Here is a 20,510-nt window from a genome sequence, read left to right on the forward strand (position 1 = left end):
GGGGGGGGAAAGACACCCCAGATAGGAGGAGTGAGATCGAGAGTGCCTCACTTCTGGCAGAATTTTCATAGTAACATAGTAACATAGTAGATGACGGCAGAAAAAGACCTGCACGGTCCATCCAGTCTGCCCAACAAGACAACTCATGTGTGCTACTTTTGTGTATACCCTACTTTGATTTGTACCTGTGCTCTTCAGGGCACAGACCGTATAAGTGTGCCCAGCACTAGCCCCGCCTCCCAACCACCAGCCCCGCCTCCCAACCACCGGCTCTGGCACAGACCGTATAAGTCTGCCCAGCGCTATCCCTGCCTCCCAACCTCCAGTCCCACCTCCCACCACTGGCTCTGGCACAAACCGTATAATTCTGCCCTGCACTATCCCCGCCTCCCAACCTCCAGCCCCGCCTCCCACTACTGGCTTGATGGAACTTTGGTCTGTCCCAGTGTGGCAATACTTATGTACTTAAGCAGTGCTTCTTACCTGCGTCTACCTCTTCCTCCGATGGTTTCAGTATGAAATTTGCAGCATACAGAGATGGTGGGTCCCATGACACGATGGAGTTCTGTACAGTGCAGGCTTCAAAGAGAATTTAGCAGATTAAGGAGCCACACAGGTCAGAGCTATTCTCCTCCTGTTTATGGAGGATTATGATCCGTAAGGGGAGAAGTTGGAAGAAGTTGTACCAAAATAGACCTTAAGTACCACAAGCAGGTGCCTCTTATGCTTGGTATTCTATGTGGTTGCAGAGATGACCCATGCTAAAAGCTGACCTTAAAGAGCAGTCCTAATTACTAAACAATAAGATTGAAAAATAAGGCTGGATCAACCTTAATCACATGATCGAATAACCTCAATGCTTTTAATAAACAAACAATCCCACTTCTAATCTAATATCAATTACTATGTAACCACACAATGCTAACTAACCTCATCGCCAAACACTATCACTTTTATCCTAATGTTGACACCTATGCAAGATCATAATGTATTCTTATACCATGTATGTACGCACTGACTGTAAAACCATGTGCAACTCTGTAGACCGGAAATGGCAAATGCCACTATGGCAAATGTAAGCCACATTGAGCCTGCAAATAGGTGGGAAAATGTGGGATACAAATGCTACAAATAAATAAATAAAAATGGTGAAAGAAGTCAAGATATGCATAACTTTACATTTTTCAACTTACTGCTATTATCCAAGACAGCATATGTATATAATATACACAGTGCCAAGTTGGCTTCTTTTCATTGCACATGTGAATGATCCCTGTTATGGGATGGGACAGAGATAAAACTGAGTTAATCCTATGAAACTGTAAGAAGTCTATGGCGTGATTACCAAGTACTTAGTTCTGGTTTGCAAATAGAGGAGATTTGAATGCCCCAGTGGCGTTCCTAGGGGGGCGGACACCTGGGGCGGCGCCCCGCCCCCCCGGGTGCAGCACCTCCTCCCCCGATGCAGCGTGGACACCCCCCGGTGCAGCACCCCCCCCCCCCGATGCAGCGCGGAACCCCCCCTGGGTGCACGCCGCTGGGGGGGGTGCCGCAGCACGCGCCTGCTCAGAGTTCCCTGACTTCGCGCGTTCGCTGGAGCTCCCTCTGACCCGGAACAGGAAGTGACCTGTTCCAGGGCAGAGGGAGCTGCAGCGAACACGCGAAGTCAGCGAACTCAGAGCAGGCACGCGCCGCGGCACCCCTCAGCGGCGTGCACCCGGGGCGGACCGCCCCTCCCGCCCCCCCCTTGGTACGCCACTGGAATGCCCTGATATCATTTGGAGATTATTTTTGACACTGTGCTGATCATCTGAAAAAAAAAAGCCCTGAAAAATACAGACCAAGTTGACAAGTTTATGAACTATGTTTTCAAGTTACTGTTAGCAAAGCAAGTTGAAGTTAAAATATGGAGACTGCTGCCTGTTTTGTGTGTGAATGAGAGTGCCCTACCAGGATTAAGTCTGGCTCTAGCCTACCCCCAGTTCGATATTTTGAACTTGTACAACCTGATCCTGGGTTGCCTGACTCAAAGAGCTTAGCCAGTGCCTGTGAACTGAGTGAGTGGGACCAGTGTTACATGTGCATATCAGCCTCTCATCTCCTAGCACATACGTCTCCCGTGGATTTCTGTTCCCTAAGTGCATCACTTTGCATTTCTTTGCATTGAATTTTAATTGCCAAACAGACCATTCTTCTAACTTTTGCAGATCCTTTTTCATGTTTTCCACTATCTCCGCAGTGTCCACTTTGTTACAAATCTTGGTATCATCCGCAAAAAGGCAAACCTTACCTTTTAACCATTTGGCAATGTTGCTCACAAATATATTGAACAGAATTGGACCCAGCACCGATCCTTGAGGCACTCCACTACTCACCTTTCCTTTCTCCAAGTGAATTCCATTAACCACCACACTCTGGCATCTGTCTGTCAACCAGTTCCTAATCCAGTTCACCACTTTGGGTCCTATCTTCAGTTTATTCAAGAGCCTCCTATGAGGAACCGTGTCAAAGGCTTTTTCTGAAATCTAAGTTGATTACATCTAGCACACGTCCTCGATCCAATTCTCTGGTCACCCTACTACTACTATTACTACTATTTAACATTTCTAAAGCGCTACCAGGGTTGCGCAGCGCTGTACAATTAACAAAAAAGGACAGTCCCTGCTCAAAGGAGCTAAAGGACAAAAACTGCAGTCAAAGAATTCAAGCAGATTCATTTGGCACAATTTACCTTTGGTATAATCATGTTGTTTCAGATCTTATAATCTATTTGGATTCCAGGAAATTCACTATCCGTTCCTTCAGCATTGCTTCCATTACTTTTTTCCAATAACTGAAGTGAGGCTTTCCAGCCTGTAATTTCCAGCTTCTTCCTTGTCACCACTTTTGTGAAGAATGGCACATCCGCTCTTTTCCAGTCCCTCGGAACCTCTCCCGTCTCCAAGGATTTATTAAACAAATCTTTAAGAGGACCCGCCAGAACCTCTCTGAGCTCCCTCAATATCCTGGGGTGGATCCCGTCCGGTCCCATGGCTTTGCCCACCTTTAGATTTTCAAGTTGTTCATAAACACTCTCTTCCGTGAACGGTGCTATATCCGCTCCGTTCTCATATGTAACTTTGCCAACCAGTCCTGGTCCTTTTCCAGGATTTTCTTCCGTGAACACAGAAGTATTTGTTTATCACATTTGCTTTTTTTCTCATCATTCTCCACATAGTGGTTCACAGCATCTTTCAGTCTCACAATTCAATTTTTGGTCTTCCTCCTTTCACGAATATACCTGAAGAAATGTTTGTCGCCCCTCTTTACATTTCTAGCCATTTGTTCTTCCGCTTGCGCTTTCGCCAGACGTATCTCTCTCTCTTGGCTTCTTTCAGGTTCATCCAGTATTCCTCTCTGTGTTCCTCTTCTTGAGTTTTTCTGTATTCCATGAACGCCAACTCTTTAGCCTTTATTTTCTCAGCCACTTCCTTGGAGAACCATATCGGTTTCCTTTTTCTGTTGCTTTTATTTACTCGCCTTACATAAAGGTTAGTAGCCATATTTATAGCTCCTTTCAGCCAGGACCACTGTCTTTCCACGTCTCATCTGTCCTGTCATCCCATAAGCTCTTTCTTCAGGTACACCCTCATTTTACTAAAGTCAGTATGTTTGAAATCCAAGACTTTGAGTTTTCTGTCTGCTTTAGCTTTTATATCAAACCAAACTGTAAATTGCATCCGCAGTTTGTACATAAGTACATAAGTAATGCCATACTGGGAAAAGACCAAGGGTCCATCGAGCCCAGCATCCTGTCCACAACAGCGGCCAATCCAGACCAAGGGCACCTGGCAAGCTTCCCAAACGTACAAACATTCTATACATGTTATTCCTGGAATTGTGGATTTTTCCCAAGTCCATTTAGTAGCGGTTTATGGACTTGTCCTTTAGGAAACCGTCCAACCCCTTTTTAAACTCTGCTAAGCTAACCGCCTTCACCACTTTCTCAGGCAACGAATTATACGTTGGGTGAAGAAAAATTTTCTCCGATTTGTTTTAAATTTACTACACTGTAGTTTCATCGCATGCCCCCTAGTCCTAGTATTTTTGGAAAGCGTGAACAGACGCTTCACATCCACCTGTTCACTCCACTCATTATTTTATATACCTCTATCATGTCTCCCCTCAGCCGTCTCTTCTCCAAGCTGAAAAGCCCTAGCCTCCTTAGTCTTTCTTCATAGGGAAGTCGTCCCATCCCCGCTATCATTTTAGTCGCCCTTCGCTGCACCTTTTCCAATTCTACTATATCTTTCTTGAGATGAGGCGACCAGAATTGAACACAATACTCAAGGTGCGGTCGCACCATGGAGCAATACAACGGCATTATAACATCCTCACACCTGTTTTCCATACCTTTCCTAATAATACCCAACATTCTATTCGCTTTCCTAGTCGCAGCAGCACACTGAGCAGAAGGTTTCAGCGTATTATCGACGACGACACCCAGATCCCTTTCTTGGTCCGTAACTCCTAAAGTGGAACCTTGCATGACGTAGCTATAATTCAGGTTCTTTTTTCCCACATGCATCACCTTGCACTTGCTCACATTAAACGTCATCTGCCATTTAGCCGCCCAGTCTCGTAAGGTCCTCTTGTAATTTTTCACAATCCTGTCGCGATTTAACAACTTTGAATAACTTTGTGTCATCAGCAAATTTAGAGTGAGCTTAGCTCTTTGGGTCATTTTCTGCTCTTACAGTTGTTTGAGTGTTGAATGCCAGTCTGGATTCTTCTTTGTCAAGACTTCAGACTCCTGATGCAGGCGTTATAGCTGAAACATGGCCCATATCGAGTCTTCTAGAAGTATAATAAAGGATTGCTGGCATCAATTATTTTTGTTTTTTGCCTTCTGCACTGTGTTTTTTTGTTGCCTGCTGTGGAGACTTGTTCTTCTGTGTTTTGTTTGGCTGGAGAAAATCAAATTCAAGCCACTCCTGATGCAGGTGTTATATCCAAAACACAGCCCATGTCGAGTCTTTTGACAAAGTGCATCATGAGAGACTCCTGAGAAAATGAAGGAGTCATGGGATAGGAGGCAATGTCTATCTGTGGATTAAGAATTGGTTAGTGGACAGAAAATAGAGGATAGGGTTAAATGGCCAGTTTTCTTAATGTAGGAGGGTGAATAGTGGAGTGCCACAGGGGATCTGTACTGGGACAGGTGCTATTTATCATATTTATAAATGATCTGGAAATTGGAACAATGAGTGAAGTGATTATATTTACAGATGATAAAACTATTCAAAGTTCTCAAAATGCATGCGGATTGTGAAAAATTGCAGGAAGACCTTAGGAAACTGGAAGACTGGGCATCCAAATGGCAGATGAAATTTAATGTAGACAAATGCAAAGTGATGTACATCGGGAAGAATAATCTCTGAATCATAGTTATCCGATGCTAGGGTCCACTTTAGGAGTCAGTACTCAAGAAAAAGATCTAAATATCAATGTAAACAATACGCTGAAATCTTCTGCCTAGCGTGGAATGGGGATATTCAGTGGTACCCTCTAGCCGGATACTGCCACGGACTATCTGGATAATTTTAACGCACAACAACTGATATTTAAAGAAAAAGCACTCATAGTCATGGGCTCAATATCAGGGGTGAATTTAATTTAAAATATTTATAACCCACTATTCCAAATGTTCAAAGAGGCTTACGGCAAGAGACACACCAAAAAAAGAACAAACCAACCCTTTTTTGTTTTTGGAAGGCCATTGTCCATCCCTATTTCCTCTTTTTGTTTATCGTGTATTAACATTTGCTATACCGCTCTTTTTTAATACAAATCAGAGCGATTTACATAAACAATAAAAGCAGGGTAAGAAAGGAACTCAAAGATTGCATAGGACAGAAAGAAACATACACACAGCATTCATTCAGGAAAGCATTTGGGGGGGGGGGGGGTAGTAGGGTGAGCAGCTATAGTAAGGAATTGAGCTACCTAAGTAAGGAGATTGGAAAAAGTAGTTGGTCATGAAAAACAAAAACCAGGTAATAACAGTGACTCCTGCAAGATACACACCTAATTCAATGAAAGCATTCGCAAATCAGAGAAAAATAATAATACAACATACTTGTCTATATTATCAAAAACATTCTACCAGTTTTCATACATCCACCCCAAAATTGCCTGATTGAACTGAAGTGCCTTGAAGTGTTTCCTAAATGTTTCCATTGGTTCATCTTCCTCTTCCATTCTGCAGGCTGGAATTGTAGAATCTTGGTCATTTCATTTTTGTCTTTCAGACACGTGCTTTCGAGGACAGTAGAAAGACTCTTGAAAGATCATCTCTGGTTTTCAGTCCTGAATCGATGCCCCTGGAGCCCTTTCACACGAGTTCAGCGCGTCTCCTGCTGTCTGACCCTCTTAATATGCAACATGCTGATTAACATTCTGTTCTGGGATGACAGCTCGAACAGCCACCAGCTGGGTATTGGGGTCTTTCTCTTATTTCTTCTTTCATTATTGGTCTGAGCTTTCATTGCCACAGTCAACATCTCTAGAGGCTGTGATGGTAACCCAAGATATTGTGAGGCTGCTCAGTCCTATGTTGGTGATGAGTGATGCTGAGTGATTGTGCGGATCAGGAATCACTGTCGTTACCTGTTTTATTTTTTTCCTGACCAGCTATTTTTTAATCTTTTTATGCAGGTCCATTTTTGGTGACTGTAACACAACTAAAAATCAGTATACAGGCTACTTTGATCCTGTTCCCTGCAAATCTGCTCATTGTTCAAATGTTCCACTTGATCCAAGTCAGGCTTCGAGAAGGATGGCAGCTGCCCAACAAGCCTCGAGTCTCACAGAGCATTTCAGTGCTTTCAGACGTGGATGCTGGAGCAGAACTGATAGAGGTGAAGTCACTGGGCACTGCACTAATCTGCCTTTAATGCATGTTCTTAGTGGAGTGCCTCAGGGGTCAGTGCTGGGGCCGATTCTGTTTAATATATATGTGAGAGACATTGCTGAAGGGTTAGAAGGCAAAGTTTGTCTTCTTGCGGATGACACAAAGACAGCCAATAGAGTGGATTCCCCAGAGGAAGTAGAAACCATAAGAAGAGATTTCCAAAAATTAGAAGAATGGTCAAAGGTTTGGCAGTTAAAATTTAATGTGAAGAAGTGCAGAGTGATGCACTTGGGGTGCAAAAATCCAAAGAAGATGGACCAAGTAGGAGGAGAGAAGATTGATAAGCTCAGCTCAGGAGAAGGACCTTAGGGTGCTGGTGTCTGAGGATATCAAGGTGAGGAAACAATGTGACAAGGTGGTGGCCATGGCCAGAAGGATGCTAGGCTATGTAGAGAGGGGTATAACCAGCAGAAGGAAGGAGATGTTGTTGCCCCAATACAAGTTATTGGTGAGGCCCCACTTGGAATGTTGGGTTCAGTTTAAGAGGCCTTATCTTGCAAAAGCTATAAAAAGACTGGAAGTGGTTCAGAGAAAAGCGACAAAAATGGTATGGAGTTTGCACCACAAGACATACGAGGAGAGACTTGAGGACCTGAACATGTATACTCTGGAGGAAAGGAGAGACAGGGGTGATATTGATTCAAACATTCAAATATTTGAAAGGTATTAATATACAAACAAACCTTTTCCAGAGATGGGAAAGGTGGTAGAACTAGAGGACATGAACTTAGGTTGCAGGGGAGCTGACCCAGGAATAACATCAGGAAGAGGATGGTAGATACCTGGAATGCCCTCCTATGGAAGGTGGTGAAGATTAAAACAGTAATTGAATTAAAAAATACATGGGAATCCTGTATGGAAAGAAAGGAAGCCAACAAACTTAGGAGTGATTAGATTGAAACTTCAGCAATGGGGAAGCAAAGTCAGTGCCTGGCAGACTTCTATGATCTGTGCCTCGATTATGGAAGGACAGATTTGGATGGGCTGGAGTGAGGCTTTGATGACAGCTTCAGTAGTGGCAGAACAAGGCAGACATCTACGGTCAATGCCATGAAAATGGCAAGGACAAGTCGAGATCAAGTATGAATAGGTAGTATCGCATCATACCTTTTGCTATGAGTTTTATCTTATTGGGCAGATGGATGGACCATACAGGTCTTTATCTGCCATCATTTACTATTTTACTATGTTATGTATGTTACATACATTATCATGAAAAGGCGGTATATCAAATCCCACCCCTTTCCCATCAAAAAAGTTACATCTGAATTTTCTAGGTTAACAATAGCAGCCTGAGCCCTGGGGCTGTATTTGCATTTGTATAAGAGAAGGTATGGAAGCTGAGGCAGGAAGTCCTCTATATGCACAGTGCAGTCAGAAAGAGATGAAAATCTGGAGGTCCTCTCTCAAGATATATTGCTGGGGGCCCTACCTTATGCTGACTGCCTTAAATCCCTGTGTTATGCTGCCAATCAAGAACCCTGTCTCACTTCTTGCTGCTCACCTGGGGTCTCTGTCTGATCCTAAAAACCATTGGCCCCTTTTCACACTATCCTACCTAAGCCTGTCTGCCTACCTGGGGTCTCTGACTGATGGTGCAGACTAAGGTCTTCTCCTGTGATGTTCTGCATAGTTCACAAGAATGTTCCTAGTTAGTATACCCAAGAAAGAAGCATGGACCTTGTAGTCTTAGCTAAATGCTTATCATCAACCCCTTCTCTTTGCCAAGCTCCATGGACTGCTATGAGGGAGAATCAGTGAGGAGCCCCACACAGAAACATCAGCAGAAGGTCCCTCATACTGAAATATCTCCAGGGGTCCCTCACACTGAAGCTTCTCTAATAGGGGAGATGGAGAAGAAGAACAGCTTATGAAGGGTCAGCCATTGATTTTGTTTGGATAATGCGGCTGAACATCTTTACTGAACACTTAAAGAACGTATCACATTTAAGATCTGCACAATTGTTCATAAAATCATTTACGGAGATGCCCCGACCTACATGCTAGACCTCTTGGACCTACCACCCAGAAATGCTAAGAGATCTTCCCGCACCTTTCTTAACCTACACTTCCCCAGCTGTAAAGGACTAAAATACAAACAAACACACGCGACCAGCTTTTCTTACATGAGTACACAGCTATGGAACTCACTGCGAACTCACCTGAGAACAATCAACGAATTAACCAACTTCCGCAAATCCCTGAAGACTTACCTCTTTAGCAAAGCCTACCACGAGAACCCTTAACTAACTATAACACAACACCAATCCAACTTTATTCAGAATGTATCTTTCTACAACTGCTTGAACAATCCTCTTGTCTTCTTTAACTTCTTTGTAGCACCAATTGTATGATGTAACCTGGCATGGCGATGCCATAACAAGTCTTTGTAAGCCACATTGAGCCTGCAAATAGGTGGGAAAATGTGGGATACAAGTGCAATAAATAATAATAATACTGCCTGCCTGACAATCCAGATAATGATCTGGTGGACCTGGGCCAGCAGTTACCTGGTACCACTGATTCCCAGCACCAGTACCTGGATCATTACCCGGACAGTTAACAATATAAGTTGAAATGTCAGTGTCATCGATTTTAAAGTAATACTGACCATGGAGTTTAAATATCCATGGGGGGAGGGGTGATTTGTTTTAGTATTTCTTAAGAAATTAGAGCATATTTTTTCACTTGATCGCCCTGATTGAATGTGAATTGGTATTGTCATTAACTTTTATGCTTGTATGTCTGGAACCCACCTGGCCACTTGTGGTTTTGGAATAACAAGTTCTAAACAATGCAAAATAAATGATACTTTTGGCAAGGTGGGGGAGGGGAAGGGGTCATGGCTCTCATCTTACTTTCACCTCTAGTGTGAACAGAAGAGCAGGCATCTCCTCTAACGGTTTTCCATTTCCATCTTTCAGGATATGAAGGAAAATGTGAAGTTTCTGTATCATTACATGACGCAAGTACTTGAAATGAGCGTAGAAGATGTCATCCACTTGGCCAGCCTTAGTGAGCTCATGAAAACATTGACTTCCCTCATTCACACTTACCTGAGAAACCGAAGCAGAGGGGAGGAATCCCCATATCCTCCTGAAAATGGTAAGATTCTTTGAATGTTATTTGACTGTTTTTGTCAATCTATGGGGTCATCTAGGTTTTGAGCCAGGGACCATAATCATGAAAAGAACACCAGGCAGAGTCACTGGACAGCACCATATACAAACAACATCAGGGGCAACCAGTGAAGGGCCCCTCATACTGGAGCCTCATCACAAGGGGGAGTTAGTGAAGGGCCTCACACACAAAAACATCACCAGGGCCTCTCATATAGCAGTTTCATCATCGGGGGGGGGGGGGGGGGTCGGCAAAGGGCCCCTCATAACAAGAGCCTCACCAGCAGAAGGTGTGAGACACAGTATGGGTTAGACCTGTGCTGTGCTGAACATGGTCCTTTGCTCTTCTAGGAGAAATTTTTCCAATCCCTTGTCTTTTTGTGGGAGGTGTGTGCTCTGGTGTCTCCTCCTGTCTTCATCTGACTTTGTTTACTGTAGGTCTTTTCTTGATTGGTCCTCTTGGGGCTGAGAGTTTATCTGCTCTGCCTCTGGGCTGCTTTGGGTGACTGTTTCCAATTCTGCTTCATGTCTTGCTCTTGGGTTGACTTTGTGCCTCATGGTCCATGAATTCATGCATCGTGTTCCATGCCTTGTTCTTTGATCCAGTATGCCCCTTCTTACTTACCTGAATCTTGTGTGGACTAAATAAGTACTGCAAGACTGAATGAGGTTCACCTAATTATTGCACTGAAACACTGTGCTGATTAATTGTCTGCTTTGTCAAAGGGAGTTGCATTTGTTGATTTTTTTTTCCTCAACTGGAACCCAAACCTTAAGGTTGCTCATGTCCAGATGGGAGGAGGCAGAGGATGGCACCATGTACAGAAACCTCTCTAGGGGGAATTAGTAGACAGTCCCTTATGCAGTCCATGAAGGATTTCATGTACATAAGCTTCTCCACCAGGGAGTCATTGCAGGAACCCCCTATGGAAGCATCACAAGTGATAATCAGTAGAGGTCGCTCATACTGAAGCCTGTCCACCAGACAGGTTCCACATTGAGTGTCAGGATTTAGGGAAGCTGGAATATTTTCTCCCTGCAATCTGATTTCAGGAGTTACGGCTAGACATTGGAACTTCCTCTGTTTCTTGCACAAAATGCTGGAGACGCTGCATTCTGAGATGAAAGAGCTGGATCTGAGCAGTATGCAACAGCCTTATGAATTTATCCACGCCACTGGCCAGCTGCAACACCTCCTGGTGCTCTTAGAGAGCAAATCGGGGCCTTATGAGGCTCTTAGTACAAGGTGAGCTTTTTCCCACTACTTCTCTCCTCTTCCTTTTCCAGCTCAGTCAGAACCAGGGCTGTGATTTGACACCATGAGGCTTCATTTGCAGTTTGTTGAGATTTTGTTTTCCTATAGTTAGTGCAGCGATTACATTGATCATCCTTGGCTAGAGCTTCCTGACGAACCTGTATCATGGGTCCTGCTGCCGCTGCTGCATGAGGTATATGACAGCACCCCATTCTGCCTCCAGTGGTCAAAGGGAAGAATTACACATAATGAAAGGGCAGGAAGGACTGTTCCTGGGTGCTCAGACTGCATTTCGTGCGTGGGGGCAGAATACAACATATTTCTGCTGAGCAGCTGTTTCTTCTCTTTCCCTCAGAATTATACAGAGGTTTTCCTGCTCTTTATTTTGTAGACAGCAGTCTTATGAACTCAGTTTTATAACAGGATGTGCCTATGAGAGAAGTCCAGAAAGGTGTCTATTTAAACCTGTTTGTGGGGGGACAAATATTATAAAGGTACTAAGCATATAAAGTATGGTTCAGGGAATTCTCTGCATGGGCTGCTATGTCTACGCGTGCTTGTATGTGTGAATGTTTGCATGTGTGTGTCTGTGTGCATGGGCACAATTGTATGGGTATTTATCTGTGTTGGTTCTCTGTCTGTGATCATGATAGGAGATGACAGGAAGGGCTGTTTGAAAAGTGCAATTCCTTAATCACTATCTTATTGCTGAAGCTGCATTCCAGTTTTACATAAGAGTTGACTTATTGGGTCAGACCAGGGGTCCATCTAACCCAATATCCTTTTTCCAACACTGTCCAGTCCAAGTTACAAGCACCAGGCAGAATCCCAAAAAGTGACAAGATTCCGTGGAACTTAACCCCAGGGATAAGCAGTGACTCTCCCCAGGTCTAACTTAATAATGGTTTATGAACTTTTCCTCCAGAAATTTGTCCAAACCTTTTTTTAAACCCAGCTGCATTAACTGCTTTTACCACTTGCTCTGGCAAAGAGTTCCACAGTTTAACCATACATTGAGTGAAAAATATGAAGGGCCTCACACACAGAAACATCAGCAGAGGAAATGAATGGCAAGCCTCTCATACAAGAGTGGCTCAATGGTTAGTGCAGTGGCCTGAAAACCACGAGAACTGGGTTCAATTCCCACTGCTGCTCCTTGTGACTTTGAGCAAGTCATTTAACCCTTCATTGCCCCAGGTACAAGATAAGCACCAGTATACAATATGTAAACCGCTTAATCCCATCCCCTTTTTCTTTCCTACATTTTTCTCTTGTTTTAAATGTGTCACTGTGTAACTCAGGGAGAACAAGGTCATAGCGGAGAGACTGAATGAATTCTTTGTTGTGGTCTTTATGGAAGAAGATGTAAGAGATCTACCTGTACCAGAAATGTTTTTCAAGGCTAATGATGCGGAGGAACTGAAAGAAATCTTAGTGAACTTGGAAGACGTACTGGGCAAGATTAAAGAGTAATAAATCACCTGGACTGGATGGCATGATCCCTAGGGTACTGAAAGAACCCAATCATGAAATTGCTGATCTGCTATTAGTGATCTGTAACCTGTCAATAAAAACTTTCCTAGTACCTGAAGATTGAAGGATGGCCAATGTAAAGCCAATTTTTAACAAGGGCTCCAGGGGTGATTGGGAAATTACAGAGGGGTAAGCCTGACATCAGTGCTGGACAAAATAGTGGAAACTATTATAAAGAATAAAATTATGAAACACATAGGTAAACATTGTTTGATGGGACAGAGTCAGCATGGGTACAGTGCTACGTTTGTCTAGTAGCGTACGTTAAGTAGCACTATAGAAATCAGACCACCCGAACCCTCGTCCACTCGCTCGTTACCTCTCATCTTGACTATTGCAACCTTTTCCTCGCTGGCCTCCCGCTTAGCCACCTATCCCCCCTTCAATCTGTCCAAAATTCCGCCGCACGTCTTATCTACCGCGTGAACCGATACTCTCATATCACCCCTCTCCTCAAGTCGCTTCACTGGCTCCCAATCCACTACCGTATACAGTTCAAGCTTCTCCTATTGACCTTCAAGTGCACTCAATCTGCTGCCCCCCATTACCTCTCTACCCTCCTCTCCCCGTATGTTCCCACCCGTAACCTCCGCTCTCAGGACAAATCACTCCTATCTGTACCCTTCTCCACCACCGCTAACTCCAGACTCCGCCCCTTCTGCCTCGCAGCACCTTATGCCTGGAACAGACTTCCTGAGCCCATACGCCATGCGCCCTCCCTGCCCATCTTCAAGTCCTTACTCAAGGCCCATCTCTTCTCCCTTGCTTTTGGCGCCTAACCACCTTCCCCATTCCTGTTACCTACACTGACTACATAGTATGTTACCGTTAGATTGTAAGCTCTCTTGAGCAGGGACTGTCCCTCCCTGTGTTTAAACTTGTACAGCGCTGCGTAACCCTGGCAGCGCTATAGAAATGCTAAGTAGTAGTAGTAGTAGTATAGAAATTATAAGAAGTAGTTGTAGTTGCCTCACCAATTTGGCTTCAGTTCTTTGACATCATGAATAAACATGTGGATAAAGGTGAGCCAGTTGATATAGAGGGGCATTTTCGAAACAAACGTCTAAGTTGGAATTTGGACGTCTTTGTAAAACGTCCAAATTCGGAGGCAGGGAGAAGGCCATTTTCAAAAAAAGATTGACGTCCTTTGTTTCGAAAATACAATGGATGTCCTTGGATTTGGACATCCCTGGATTTGGACGTCTTTGATTTTTGGCGATTTTCAAAACCAAAGACATCCAAGTCTAAAACGTCCAAATGCAAGCCATTTGGACGTGGGAGGAGCCAGCATTTGTAGTACACTGGTCCCCCTGACATGCCAGGACAGCAATCGGGTACTGCAGTGAACTTCACAAACTGCTCCCAGGTACACAGCTCCCTTATCTTGTGTGTTGAGCCCCCCAAAACCCAATACCCCCAACTGTACACCACTACCATAGCCCTTACGGTTGAAAGAGGGCACCTATATGTGGGTACAGAGGGTTTCTGGCAGGGTTTTGTAGGGCTTGCTGTTTCCTCCACAAATGTAACAGGTAGGGGGGGGTGTGGGCCTGGGTCCACCTGTCTGAAGTGCACTACACCTAGTACTAAACTACACCAGGGACCTGCATGCGCTGTCATGGACCTGAGTATGACATCTGAGGCTGGCAAGTAATATTTTTAATCATGTTTTTTGAGGATGGGAGGGGGTTAGTGACCACTGGGGGAGTAACGGGAGGTCATCCCTGATTCCCTCCAGCAGTCATCTGGTCATTTCGGGCACCTTTTTATGCCTTTTTCATAATAAAAACAGGTCTGGGTGAAAACGTCCAAGTTTTAGTCCTGGACGTCTTTGCTTTTTTCCGTTATGGCTCAAAGACCTCCAAGTCATAGCAACGCCCAAGTCCCACCTTGACCACACCTCCAATACACCCCCTTGAGATTTGGACGTCCTTGTGACAGACTTCGGAGAAAGACGTCCAAAATCGGGTTTCGATTATACCGATTTGGACGTCTCTGTGAGATGGATTTCCAAGTGCCGATTTATGTCGCTTTTTGGATGTCCATCTCTTTCGAAAATGAGCCTGATAGTGTATCTAGATTTTCAGAAACCTTTTGACTAAGTTCCTTATAAAAAAGCTCCTGAGAAAATTAAAGGGTCATGGGATAGGAGGCAATGTTTTGTTGAGGATTAGGAATTGGTTATTGGACAGAAAGCAGAGGGTAGGGTTAAATGGCCATTTTTCTCAATGGAGGAGGGTGAATAGTGGAGTGCCGCAGGGATGGGTGCTATTTAACATATTTATCAATGATCTGGAAATCAGAACAACAAGTGAGATGATTACTTTTGCAGATGACACAAAACTATTCAAAGTTGTCAAAACACATGTGGATTGAGAAAAATTGCAGGAAGACCTTAGGAAATTGGAAGACTGGGCATCCAAATAGCAGATGAAGTTTACAAAGTGATGCACATTGGGAATAATAATCCAAATCATAGTTACCTGTTCATAGTTACCTGACGGTGACCTTGGGGGTCAGCATTCAAGAAAAAGATCTAGGTATCATTGTAGACAATATGCTGAAATCTTCTGGCCAGTGTATGGCAGCAGCCAAAAAAGCAAACAGGATGCTAAGAATTATTAGGAAAGAGATGCAAAATAAGACCAAGAATATTATAATGCCTCTGTATCACTCCATGGTGTGACCTCACCTTAAGAATTGCGTTCAATTGTGGTTGCTATATCTCAGAAAAGATATAGCGGAATTAGAAAAGGTTCAAAGAAGAGCGACCAAAATGATAAAGGGGATGGAACTCCTTCCATATGAGGAAAGGCTAAAGAGGTTAGGGCTCTTCAGCTTGAAAAAGAGACAACTGAGGGGGGATATGATTGAGGTCTACAAAATACTGTGGTGTAGAATGAGTCGAAGTGAATTGAATTTTTACTCTTTCAAAAAGTAGAAAAGACTAGGGGACACTCAAGGAAGTTACATTGAAAAACTTTAAAAACAAATAAGAGGAAATAGTTAAGCTCTGGAACTCATTGTCGGAGGATATGGTAACAGTTTTTAACATATCTGGGTTTGAAAAAGGGTTGGACACGTTCCTGGAGGAAAAGCCTATAGAGATAGGCATGGGGAAGCCATTGCTTACACTGAGATTGGTAGTCATGGAATGTTACTACTATTTGGGTTTCTGCCAGGTACTTGTGACTTGGCCACTGTTGGAAACAGGATACTGAGCGAAATGGACCATTGTTCTGACCCAATATGGTTATTCTTATGTTCTTATGATTGGGCATCCAAATGGCAGATGACATTCAATGTGAGCAAGTACAAAGTGATACATGTGGGAAAGAGGAACCCAAAATACGATACAAGGTTCCACATTAGGAGTCATCGCCCAGGAAAAGGATTTAGGCGTCATAGTGGATGATACGTTGAAACCCTCTGCTCAATGTGCTGCGGCAGCTAAGAAAGTAAATTAAATGTTAGGAACTATTATGAAAGGAATGGAGAACAAAACAGAGAATATTCTAATGTCTTTTGTGTGTAGTTTTAGTATTCCACCTCCAGAATGATCTTACTTATAAGGTGGTTATCTTCAGGTCTGCGGCTTTGCCTTGCTTACTGCCAAGGGGTAGAGCTCGACTGTTTGATATGGGTTTGGCCATCCAGCATATTCTGTCTGAGTGGAAGGACAGCTCTGTTTTGTCCATGAATGCCTCGTGGACTGGAGTCTGTCTTTTCCGCAAGTACGAGGAAGTTGCTGCTGTTATGCGAGGCTGCATTCCGGAATTCTGGAAATGTTGGATGATGATTGCTCTGTGAATACTGTGTAGCCTGTTCTGTTAGAATTGCATTGTGCTCTGTGGGCTGGTGTGGAAGGGGGTGGGTTCTTTGCACTTTCCCTTTCATTGCGGCATCAATCTAAAATGTGCTGGGGGAGAAGGAGCTAGGGAAATGCTTGTCTAGGTTGTAGAGTTTTGTTTGTTCGCACTTCGTGGTATTGTGAGCTTTTGTAATTTTAGATTTTGACAATAACAATATTTGAAAAGTAAAAAAAAAACCTCTTAACCTCTTATTCATCTCTTTAATGTCCATGTTGTTTTAATCATTCCCATAATAAAGAAAACTCCTTAATCTTTAAAACAAAAACGATATAATGGAATTAGAAACGGTACAGAGAAGGGCAATAAAAATGATAAAGGGGATGGGATGACTTCCCAATGAGAAAAGGCTAAAGCGGCAAGGGCTCATCAGCTTGGAGAAAAGGCGGCTGAGGGGAGATATGATAGATGTCTATAAAAAACTGAATGGAGTTGAACGGGTAGATGTGAATCATTTGTTTACTCTTTCCAAACATACAAGGAATAGGGGCATGCAATGAAGCTACTAAGGGGGTATTTTACTAAGGTGTGCTAGCATTTGAGATGCTCATTATAGTCCTATGTGCATCTCAGCATTTAGTGCCAGCTGATTTTTAGGGCAAGCTAAAAATGCTAGCACATCTTAGTAAAAGACCCCCTAAGTAGAAAATTTAAAAGAAATCGGTGAAATTTTTTTTCATTCAACGTTTAATTAAACTCTGGAATTCATTGCCAGAGAATGTGGTAAAAGGAATTAGCTTAGCAGGGTTTAAAAAATGTTTCCAAAAAGAAAAGTCCATAAGCCATTATTAAGATGGATTTAGGAAAAGCCACTGATAATTCCTGGCATAAGCAGCATATTATCTGTTTTACTCTTTTGATATATTGTGACTTGGATTGGCCACTGTTGGAAACAGGATAGTGGGCTTGTTGGACTTTTGGTTTGACCCAGTATGGCAACACTTATGTTCTTATCTACTTATAGTAGCATAAAAATACATAACTCCACTTTAATAAGGGAATGGAATCATTTTCTCTGAGGGATTCGAGTGGTCACACTTGTACTTCTGGTTTCAGAGTGGCCCCTGGCTTTCCTGTTCCTAACCTGAGACAGAAGACATCCATTTCCAGTTACCTGCCCACATGGTTCCCTCACGTCTGCTGGATTTTTCTGTTTTCCATCTCTGCATTCTCAGCATTTTACCTGATACTTCTGAGTCTCAATATGAGCAAAGAGAAAACCACCAGCTGGCTCCTTTCCATGTTGCTGTCACTGCTTGAAAGTGTCTTCTTAGTTCCACCTGTAAAGGTAAGAGCTTTGTAATTTTCCACTCTATGCAGTAACTGAGCATTTTCCTGCCTTGCAGAGACCAAGATGTTTTTAATTGAGAAGCGAATGACTTCTAAACCCTGTAAGAAAGAGGAAGTTGAAGAAGATCTTTGAGCTCACATTAGCCCCCTCCTTAAGTCACTTCACTGGCTCCCTATCCGTTTCCACATTCAATTCAAACTTCTCTTATTGACCTATAAGTGCATTCACTTTGCCGCTCCCCAGTACCTCTCCACTCTTGTCTCTCCCTACGCCCCCCCCCCCTCGGGTACTCTGTTCTGTGGATAAATCTCTCTTATCTGTCCCCTTCTCCTCTACTGCTAATTCCAGACTCCGTTCCTTTTATCTTGATGCACCTCATGCCTGGAATAGACTTCCCGAGCCTGTACGTCTAGCCCCCTCTTTGGCCGTTTTCAAGTCCAAACTTAAAGCCTACCTCTTTACCACTGCTTTTGACTCCTAACCACTACTCACTTGCCCTGTCCTTTTATCCTCACCTCTTTATTCCCTTACCCTTAATTATTCTGTCTGTTTACCTGTCTTATCTAGATTGTAAGCTCTTTGAGCAGGGACTATCTTTTTTGTGTATGGTGTACAGTGCTGTGTATGCCTTGTAGCGCTATAGAAATGATAAGTAGTAGTAGCTCTGTCTGGCTGATGAGCCTCTAATATGACCCTACTTCACCAGCAGTTCTTGAACGAGAACTCTCCAGCTTTAGTACAGCCTGGAACTGCACAGTCAGCGATATTCTAACAAATAGCAGTCACAATCACATCTCCTGGCCCCAAACCTTTTTTACCTGACAGTTTTCTCCAGCCCCTTTCTATATCCAGCTGGATCCAGGGCTGGGATCTGGCTCCATGAGTCTAGCTGTGTAGCTATCCAGACATTCACATGCCTAGTCTCCTCATCAACTTAAGAACATGAGAGTAGCCATACTGGATCAGACCAATGGTCCATCTAAGCCCAGTATCCTGCTTCCAACAGTGGCCAATTCAGGTCACAAGTTCCTGGCAGAAACCCAAATAGTAGCAACATTCCATGGTACCAATCCCAGGGCAACCAGTGCCTTCCCTATGTCTGTCTCAATAGCAGACTATGAGGCATATTTTCAAAGCACTTAGCCTTCCAAAGTTCCATAGGTTTCTATGGAACTTTGGAAGGCTAAGTGCTTTCAAAATATGCCTCTATGGGTTTTTCCTCCAGGAACTCGTCCAAACCCTTTTTACACCCAGATACACTACCGTTGTTACTACACCCTCCAGCAAAGAGTTCCAGAACTTAAATATTTGTTGAATGAAAACATATTTCCTCCTATTTGTTTTAAAAGTATTTCCATGTAACTTCCTTGAGTAGCCCCTGATCTTTGTACTTTTTGAAAGAGTGAAAAATCGATTCACTTTTACTCATTCTACACCACTCAGGATTTTGTAGACCTGTATCATATCCCCCTCAAGCTGTCTCTTTTCCAAACTGAAGAGCCCTAACCTCTTTAGCCTTTCCTCATACGGTAAGGAGTTCAATCCTCTTTATCATTTTGGTCGCTCTTCTTTGAACCTTATCTAATTCTGCAACCAGATTTGAACACAATACTCAAGGTGAGGTCGCACCATGGAACAATACCAGTGCTTTTTTTGTAGAAAAAAAGGTGCCGGTACTCATTATGGGCGGGGTCACCACATATGGCTCCACCCCTAGTATAGCCACACCCACATTAGCCACACCCCTTATACCAGCCATGGCACATATAAACAGACATTGAAAATATTATACTAGTATAGGAGAAAAAAATAACGTGATTTTTTTTCATTATAAATAATTTCTGTAAGCTGTTACACTCCAGTATACCCAGTGCAAAATAAGACAGCCAATGTAAATTCTCAAATTGGACATATTCCAGACACTAAAATGAAAATAAAATGATTTTTTCTACCTTTGTTGTCTGGTGACTTTGTTTTTCTATCCATATTGGTCCCAGTCTCTGATTCTGCTGCTATCTGTTCTCTTAACTCCGTTTCCAGGGCTTCTTTTCCATATATTTCTTTACTTTCCTCCTTTCTTCTTCATTTCTTGCCCTACATCCATAAGTACAAGCTGGGTCCTCCTCCATTGACTGGAGGAGGTATAACGTGGATCCAGCTTTTGCCTATTTTCTCCATCCACGTTCAGTTTTTCTCCTCTCTTCCCTTTCCCTCATCTCCGTCCATGTGCATCTTCTTCTTTTTTCTTTCCACCCCTCCATCCATGTCCAGCACTTCTCCCCGCTATTCCCGCCCCTGTATCCATATAAAGCAATAATTCTCTCTCCCCTCTCCTCCATCCAAGTCCTCTCTCCCCGCCAACTCCTCCTTCCATCCATGTCCAGCAATTCTCCTCTATCTCCTGCTCTCCTCTCCATCCATTTCCAGCATGTCTCCGCTCTCCCCTGCCCTCTCCTTCCATCCATGTCCAGCGAATTTCAGCAAATAGCAG

General features: G+C 43.4%; 1 protein-coding gene across 1 annotated transcript in view; it reads left to right on the forward strand.

Annotated features, from left to right (window-relative positions):
* Positions 1–20,510, forward strand: part of LOC115471377 (polycystic kidney disease protein 1-like 3) — a 120,919-nt gene that overhangs the window by 46,832 nt on the left and 53,577 nt on the right. The window contains exons 14-18 of the mRNA XM_030205074.1: positions 6,291–6,475; positions 6,697–6,899; positions 9,877–10,057; positions 11,125–11,317; positions 17,785–18,016. Coding sequence (XP_030060934.1) covers positions 6,291–6,475; positions 6,697–6,899; positions 9,877–10,057; positions 11,125–11,317; positions 17,785–18,016 — 994 coding nt within the window. The remainder of the gene's footprint in view (positions 1–6,290; positions 6,476–6,696; positions 6,900–9,876; positions 10,058–11,124; positions 11,318–17,784; positions 18,017–20,510) is intronic.

Source organism: Microcaecilia unicolor, chromosome 5 (assembly GCF_901765095.1).
Source record: "Microcaecilia unicolor chromosome 5, aMicUni1.1, whole genome shotgun sequence".
Classification (NCBI taxonomy): domain Eukaryota; kingdom Metazoa; phylum Chordata; class Amphibia; order Gymnophiona; family Siphonopidae; genus Microcaecilia; species Microcaecilia unicolor.